The sequence below is a fragment of the Schistocerca serialis genome, chromosome 2 (genome assembly GCF_023864345.2).
Source record: "Schistocerca serialis cubense isolate TAMUIC-IGC-003099 chromosome 2, iqSchSeri2.2, whole genome shotgun sequence".
NCBI lineage: Eukaryota > Metazoa > Arthropoda > Insecta > Orthoptera > Acrididae > Schistocerca > Schistocerca serialis.
In genome coordinates, this window is record NC_064639.1 from 917140333 (window position 1) to 917148397 (window position 8065).

An 8065-nucleotide genomic window follows, 5' to 3' on the forward strand; every position below is an offset into this window, starting at 1 on the left:
GTAATTAATAAAATTAAATGCTGTGAATACTCCTTTTTTTCTGAATCCTATGTAACGACCTACATGCTGAACAGCAGTCTTTAATCTTTCATATACAAGTATGATGTCTTTCAAAAGGCAATATGCTTAGCATGCTGCATGAATTGAAATCAGATGTGGAACTATTTCTTTTTAGAGAGAGGAAAGCAGATCTTTATTGTTCATTCTCTGATGACACCTTTACATTTTCACTAGTATACTTTGCAGACGTCTTTGAAATCCCCATTAATCTGCATTTGCAGTTTCAAGGTAAAAATACCACAATAATGGTTGCCAATGATGCCATAGACAGACTATGGAAGTATCACCTGGATGCTCTTATTACTAACTTCTCATCACTCCCTCAATTCAGTGAACTTCCAGATAGGCAAGAAACTGGCAGTGCAAGTTAGCAACATCACCCTTCACAATTTATGTGCATGACATTCCTAATGAAATTTACAAGGATGCATTTGAACTGAATTGTGTTGTGGATGAACTTAGGATATTTCCTATAGGAAACAAATGTTACAGTTCCATTACTAAGGTTACTAAGAGATTTTACCACTTACAGCAATTTAAAAATCACAAATTCACTTTTTAGGAAAAAGGATATACACAAGTATACTTGGGCCAGCAGAGGACTTAGATCAATAATTGACTGCATCTTAGTAAATGATAAGCTAGCGTGTCAAGTAGGGGATACAAGAATTTATAGAGGACAAGATCATTTCCTACTAATCTTTTTACAAAATGGAAGAAAATAACTAAACAAGTAACAAACCAACAAGATCAAAGTGTTTATAAGGTATACTTGCTTGAAGAGGACAGTATTAGACACCTGTACCGAAGGAGATCAAATGAAGAACTAGCAAACTTACAAATTAAAGACGATTCAGAAGAAGAATGGCAAACTCTGAAGAATACTGTTTGCAGAGTAGCAGGAGAAGCTCTCAGTAAAAAGAAAAGAATATGGAAAGGAAACGGCCTAAATATTTGGAATTAGGATATAATGAAAGCTGTCAGAGAAAAACAGGATGCATCTATAAAACTTGTAATCAACCCCACTATTGAGAACAAACAATACTATAAGGAGAAAAGAAATAATGCTAAATGCATAGTAAGGAAAGCACATCAGGAGCACTGGGATAGGTTTATTTCAAATATTAAACATGATATCCACGGAAGACAACAAATGGCATATAAGGTTTTAAAAAACTGAAACACAACAGAAAGAGAGAAGATACCAATAAAAAGTATTGAGGAAGAAAGTGGATAAATCATTACAGCGAATTGTGGTATGATCATAGAGCACAGTCTGACGAATTAACATCTGCACTAACATCACTTAAGAACATAAAAGCTACAGAAAAAGACAGCATTAATGCTGAATTATTAAAATATGGAGGAATGATGCTCCACCAATGACGCTACATCCCTTCAACGAATGTTGGAAGAAGAAGAGTATTCCCAAAGACTGGAAAACAATTCGAGTAATATCAATTTTTAAAAAAGGAGATAAAAACCTGTGGGGTAATTACAGAGGAATAAGTTTACTGGACTCAGCATACAATGACAAGATTTTAAATACAAGATTTAAAATCACAGCAGAAGCAGTACTGCATGAGGAACAAATGAGTTTTAGCAAAGGATGCTCCACAATAGATGCAGTTTTTATTCTACAGCAAATAATAGAAAAATTGAGAAGGCATAATAAAGAAACACACATTGATTTTATTGACTTTAAAAAAAGCTTTTGACAATGTCAATAGACAGAAACGTTGGGAAATAATGACGAATCACGGATACCCCAAAACATCTAGTAAATGCGAAAAAAGTTTATATCATGACACAAGTATCACTCTATATCTCAATGGTAAAACAATTAATGAGGTACCAACTAACAAAGGGGCTGCTGCAGCTCTCCAACTTTGTTCAACATCTACATTAATGAAATAATACATATATGGAAATCAGTCAGAATTTCAGAAAGGCATCTACCTAGACAATAACATTCTTTTAAATAATTTACTATATGCTGATGATGCATCGATCCTAGCGGATAAGGATGACCTTCAGAAAGGAATCTACTTGCTAAAACAAATAAGTGCAAAATTTAATATGGAAATCTCAAAAGACAAAACCGAGACAATGGCCTTGTTGGGGAAAGAACCACTCAGAACCAAAATAGTGATAGACCAGAAGATTTTAGAACAAGTAAACCATTTCAGTTACCTTGGATGTGAAATGACATATGGGTACAGCAGAGATATTGAAATTAAGCTTAGTAAATTCAGTTGGGCATGTGGAACAATCATCAGGGCCCTAAAAAACAAAACCAGGAAAGACACTCAAATTAAATTTTACAAAACTGTTGCAGTTCCCACACTGCTCTATGGGAGTGAGACATGAGTGATTACCAAGAAGCAAGAAATCCAGAATCAGGCACAAGAAATGAAATTCCTTAGATGTATTAGAGGCTGCACAAGAGAAGACAGGCTAAGAAATCAAGCTATTAGAGAAGAACTGCAAATCTTTAGCCTCAATGATAAAATTCTAGATTACAGAAGAAAATGGAACGAACATCTACAAAGAATGGAGAGTGAGAAACTTCGCTTAAAGGCAAGGAATTATGTTCCATGGGAGAAGAGACAGAGGAAGACCACGACAGAGATGGGTACCATAACAGGCAATTCCTGCCTAATACTTGAAGAGAAGATGATGAGATGATTAACTTAGTAACTTTATAGCAAGAACACAACCCTTTTAGGAATGGTGATCCTCTTCCTTTAATATCTAAAAGATAACTCATAGCAACAACAAAAACTTCATTGAGTAAAAGCATGGAAAATAAAAGAAACTCTTAGGAGCAAAGAAATTCAAGTTAAATGTGAAAACCATTGTTCAAGTGAAAACAGTTTCATTAGGTATTTAAATAAGACGCATGTTTGCAAAGGTATAACTGTTTGGAAACCACTGGACTAAACAGTGTTGATACAATCAAACTGATGTACAGACTTTCAGCTATCTGTGTGTCTGGTATGATTGCTGCACCATAGCTTACATGTTTTCTTGTAGCATATTTAGCATAGGTGACCTTTGTTGAAAAACTTGACATTCCAGTGCTCCCCATAGATAGAAGTTAGGAGGATTTAGGTTTGTAAAAGACAGTAGGTATTCAGTAACACCTCTCCAACTAATCCATCAATCAGGTAGAGGGTCATACCATACAAGTATGCCCTAACATCTCAATGGCAATGACATAAAATGTAATTTTGTTGTAGGTAATAATCTCTTATGTTCATAGAACTTTTTAATATCAGGGAGTTACTGAAGTCTAAAATATTTCAGAAACATCTGTTGAGTTAAAATACTTTCAAGGAAGACTAGATCAACCCAATCACATGATGACTAACCACACATCGGTTCTTCTCAGATCTACCTCTTAGCATCAACAAATCGATTCGCAGAAGCTACAGATTGTGGCTGTTATGACACTTTTTAGTTTTATTGAACTTCATACGACCAAATAAACTACTTAATCTTGAAAATGGCATACATGCCTTCAAACAACTCACTACTGAAGCCTTTTGTTTAGGTTACCCTCACTGATAGCATCTAGTAACCTTCAAGTAAGTTCTTCCACTGTTCAACCTTCAGAGTGTTCTATAGACTTGAAACACTTATTCCACTTTAATGTGCACACCGAGTGCCAAATTTTTTCAATGACCTCATGAAATATTACATCACCATGGAACTGAGATATCGATTGTCGCTGTTCATGATTACCAAGATCTTTACAATATACCCATAATGAACAATACCATGTCTTCAAACTATCACAAATACAAGAACTTATCCAAATTATTTTAGTCATTGTTCTTCCACTTCTTTAATATAAACACACTTCCAGCATTACCAAGATCTTTACAATATACCCATAATGAACAATACCATGTCTTCAAACTATCACAAATACAAGAACTTATCCAAATTATTTTAGTCATTGTTCTTGCACTTCTTTAATATAAACAGACTTCCAGCATAACTTCAATACAGTTTTGCACCAATTGAAGGAAAACCTCATCTCAACCATCCTCGTTGAGCTGTCTTCTGTTTGTACCATGCATGCTGAGTATGTATTCTGGGACAATAATATACTACAGTACTGTGTACAAATCTTAAATATGTTTAATTTTGTTCCAAAGATACTTTCTGTAAAAGAGTACATTTGTTTGGATCCTCTCACATTACACCTGAGCTGGGACAGCTGTCAATGTTGTGCAACTACATCGTGATGACATTTATATTGTCATTAGCAGGAGATCTCAGCATCGTGCACACTTACACTCACTCTCTTACATGGTACTTCAGTTTTCACAAACATTCATATAAAAATCACAGCTGCCAAAATTGCATTATGTTAATGGTTTTTGTTTTGCAGGATTCTACATGGGACTTCTTTGTGCCAAGGTCATGGTTCTGCTCTCCACTCACATCTGAATAACAATAACTTGTGTACCATAAGTTAAGCAGGACTTCACTTTGAAGATTGCTCTCAAAAGTTGTGGATACTCAAGAGAACTAACTTTTAAGAATAGAACTAACTTTTAAAACAAGATTATGTCAGTGCACCAGAATAAATTATTTTATAGTGTATATATACAGACATTTTAATTGTATTCTAGTAAGTCCATTTTGTTACAATATTCATAGTTTGTTGCAATGTTAACTCTGTGAAGAATGTGACTGTGAAAGTTGTACTTCTGTATGTGATGTACTTTTGCACTTCTGTGGTGTGAAATGTTTCTATGTATATGGCATTTGTAACGTTCTTATTTTGGTTTTTTTACTTATCAATCAGCATCCTTGTGCTACATTTTAGCATCCACTCCCCCAAGCCCCTTACGTTGCTTTTAATGTACAAACACTGAAGGTACTGTGTAATAATACAACAAGTACTGATGACCATGAACGTACAGAATAAGTCTCTTAATGAGTTTCTGTACATAAGTAAATGACAGAATTTTGTCTTAATTGTAAATGTGTTAAGTTGTTTGACTTTTAGAGAAGTACATAAAAGTAACATAGGTATATATTTGTTACAAAAATGTACATCATCATAAGTCATAAGTGACTCCACACCACATTAAAAATTCCTTTTCTAAGAAATGCACCAAATACTGTCATCTGTCCAACTGCTGTGTTACACAGCTGTAATACTGGAGGACATCTGAGTTAGTGTCTTGCTGAAGTTCCCTTACAAGGTAGTTGTTGAAGCAGAGAGGATACAATCATAATACGTGATTCTTAATTAAGTCTTCCATATCAGTTGGTTCATTTAACTTAAGATTAACGAAGCTGTCACATCCCGCGGATTTTTGTTTTGTGGCCTGATGTCTATCTCCTGCCTTCATAAGTTTGGCAAAAGAAGATTCCTTCCCCTGATCTGAACCCATGGTGGCCCTCATACCAGAGCAAGACTCATGATCAGTACCTCGCAGTCACACCACCACCACCACCACCACCACCGCCACCACCTCCACCACCACTCAGCCAACATCATATCCACTTTCAGGTCACAGCTGGCTCCACAGTTGCTTTGCTTTGGTGTGTCCACACTCTTATTCTACTTCCTCAACAAAAATACCTGCTCAGCAACTTGAATCCTAGAACCTCTTGTGTAATATGCATTTCCTAGATACAATACTACCCATTTGCTTCTGGTATGCTACAAGTGAGATTCACTGCAGTGGGATCAGAAACAATTTCACAGCTGACACAAGGCCACTCAGGTTCATGATCGTTTTGACTTATGAATCCCTATCATCCATGTCTGACAGCATTATTTTGGGCACCTATTTCAGTTCATCTAATCTGTGGGTATATAACGTCTACCAGTCACTTTGAAGGCTCCATATTACCTGTTACAATAGGAGACAGCAATGTCATAGTTGGCATTACAACAGAAGAAATTTGGGTAGTTCTTCACATTCCCAGTGGATAAGGCTGTCAGATAAAATGATAACTCTGTCATGGTGTAGGATTTTAGTCCCAATAACATCAATATCATTTAGTTTAGTTGGTATGTGTGTAGACAATCGATTTAGTAAACACTTGAACATGTCAAAGGATGGAAAACATGTAACAATGTTTTTGAGAAGGAAAGTTGCCACTCACCATATAGAAGAGGTGTGCACACACACACACACACACACACACACACACACACACACACACACACACACACACACACACACATTCACACAAATGCAAATCACACACATGACTGCAGTCTCAAGCAACAGAAACCACACTGCCAGTGTGCTATACCGATTGGAAAGTACAATATCAGTGCTACCAGTCATTAGGTTGTATTGTTGTCAATCCAAGAGCTGCCAGTAGATGGGTCTGCCACACCATGAACAGAATAGCTTACATCACAGAACAATTTTGTTAAATGGAATATAAATGTTTTTGACACTGAAATCAATACACGGTGCAGGTGGCAGTTGTCATAGTATTGTAATTACGTGGGTTATGTTGTGTTAATTAATTACTGATTTTCTTTCATTAAATATTTTGTATAGAGGATGGTGGATATTATTCCTTATCAGAATTTGTTGCAAAGAGGCAATATTTGTTAGACATTAATCAACATGTTACGATTAATTATTTGTGTAATAGGAATTTGTTTAGGAAGTGAACTGGTCTAGACGTTCTGTGCAGTGCATAGTATTTGTACATAAATGTAAATGTGATATATGCTACCTAGCTTTGCATTAATAAGAAAAGGACACAAAAACATAAGCTTTTTTCTTGTTTGAATAAAATATACAGATATTAATGATATTTAAATTATTATAACTGGAAATAATTCAGAGATTAGTTATATTTATTACCTTATAAATGGTTTGGTGCCTCAGAATTGTGTATACAGAAAATACTACTAAAAGACTGTGTGATCACTAAGCATGAGCAAATTACCAGGGGAACGTATGATAGTAGTGCAACATTTGATCAAGAGTTCTGCTGGCATATGATATGCTCAATCACCAATATCAAACAATGGAAAATCCAGTATGGAATGTAACAATATTACAGAAGGAAAGCTGCTACTCACCATATAGTGGAGATACTGAATTGCTATAGGCACAACAAAAAGATTCACACAATTACAGCTTTTGGCCATTAAGGCCTTTGTCAGCAACACACACACACACACACACACACACACACACACACACACACACGAAAACAAAAACGCAACTTGCACACACGTCTGCACTTTCAGACAACTGAAATCACTAATATGATTTGCAGTCTGCTCAGTAACATTCTCTCATTCTCTATAGGCATATGTCCATACGAAGTTTTTTGTTTCAAATGAGAATTCGTGTAACATCCCTAAATGGTGACTGTTCCTCCTGAAAGACTCTGTATTATGTAGTAAATATGGTTCTGAAATTAATACTGTGTTATTTAAGTCAAAAAATTCGTAATCGGCAAGGTCTTTTGTTTTTACGTAGATAAACGACTTACTTATCAACTTGAAAAATAATGGAAATAACTGAACAAGTTTGTCAGGAGAATGTTTCCTTTACAGAATCATAAGGTGTTACAACTACAGGTCGGTGACTTTTTGCATCTTGGTGGAACTCAGAATTATGAAAATACTAGATTTTCTTGTACTCCATTACTTGTGTTGGCTTCAGACTTTACTTTGGTACAAATTATATTACTTTTTGTGTATGTTAAGTAGCAATAATTGTAATGATATGAAATTGTGCAATTTCTGGCCACTAAGCCTGAGCTGCATTCACACACAGGCTCTGCAAGAGGTCATATACAGACTGATTTATATTCTGATGCTCACTTTGTATCTTCTCATTATATATTTTTTTCAAACCTACAATCTCAATAGAGTGAACCTACCGTTAGCTGAAAAATACTTCACATACTTACATGTGAGTTTTCTCATACTGAACATAGTTGGAAAGCTGAATGGTGCTAATATTAAGCCAAAGGCTGGTAACATTATTGATGT

At 35.4% G+C, this 8065-nt stretch overlaps 1 protein-coding gene across 1 annotated transcript in view; it reads left to right on the plus strand.

Moving 5' to 3' along the window:
• Positions 1 to 6766, plus strand: part of LOC126458281 (sterol O-acyltransferase 2-like) — a 268197-nt gene extending 261431 nt beyond the window's left edge. Inside the window, exon 11 of the mRNA XM_050095212.1 lies at positions 4463 to 6766. Within this exon, the coding sequence (XP_049951169.1) occupies positions 4463 to 4525 (63 nt within the window). The 3' untranslated portion in view covers positions 4526 to 6766. The remainder of the gene's footprint in view (positions 1 to 4462) is intronic.
• Positions 6767 to 8065: the final 1299 nt, after the last annotated feature.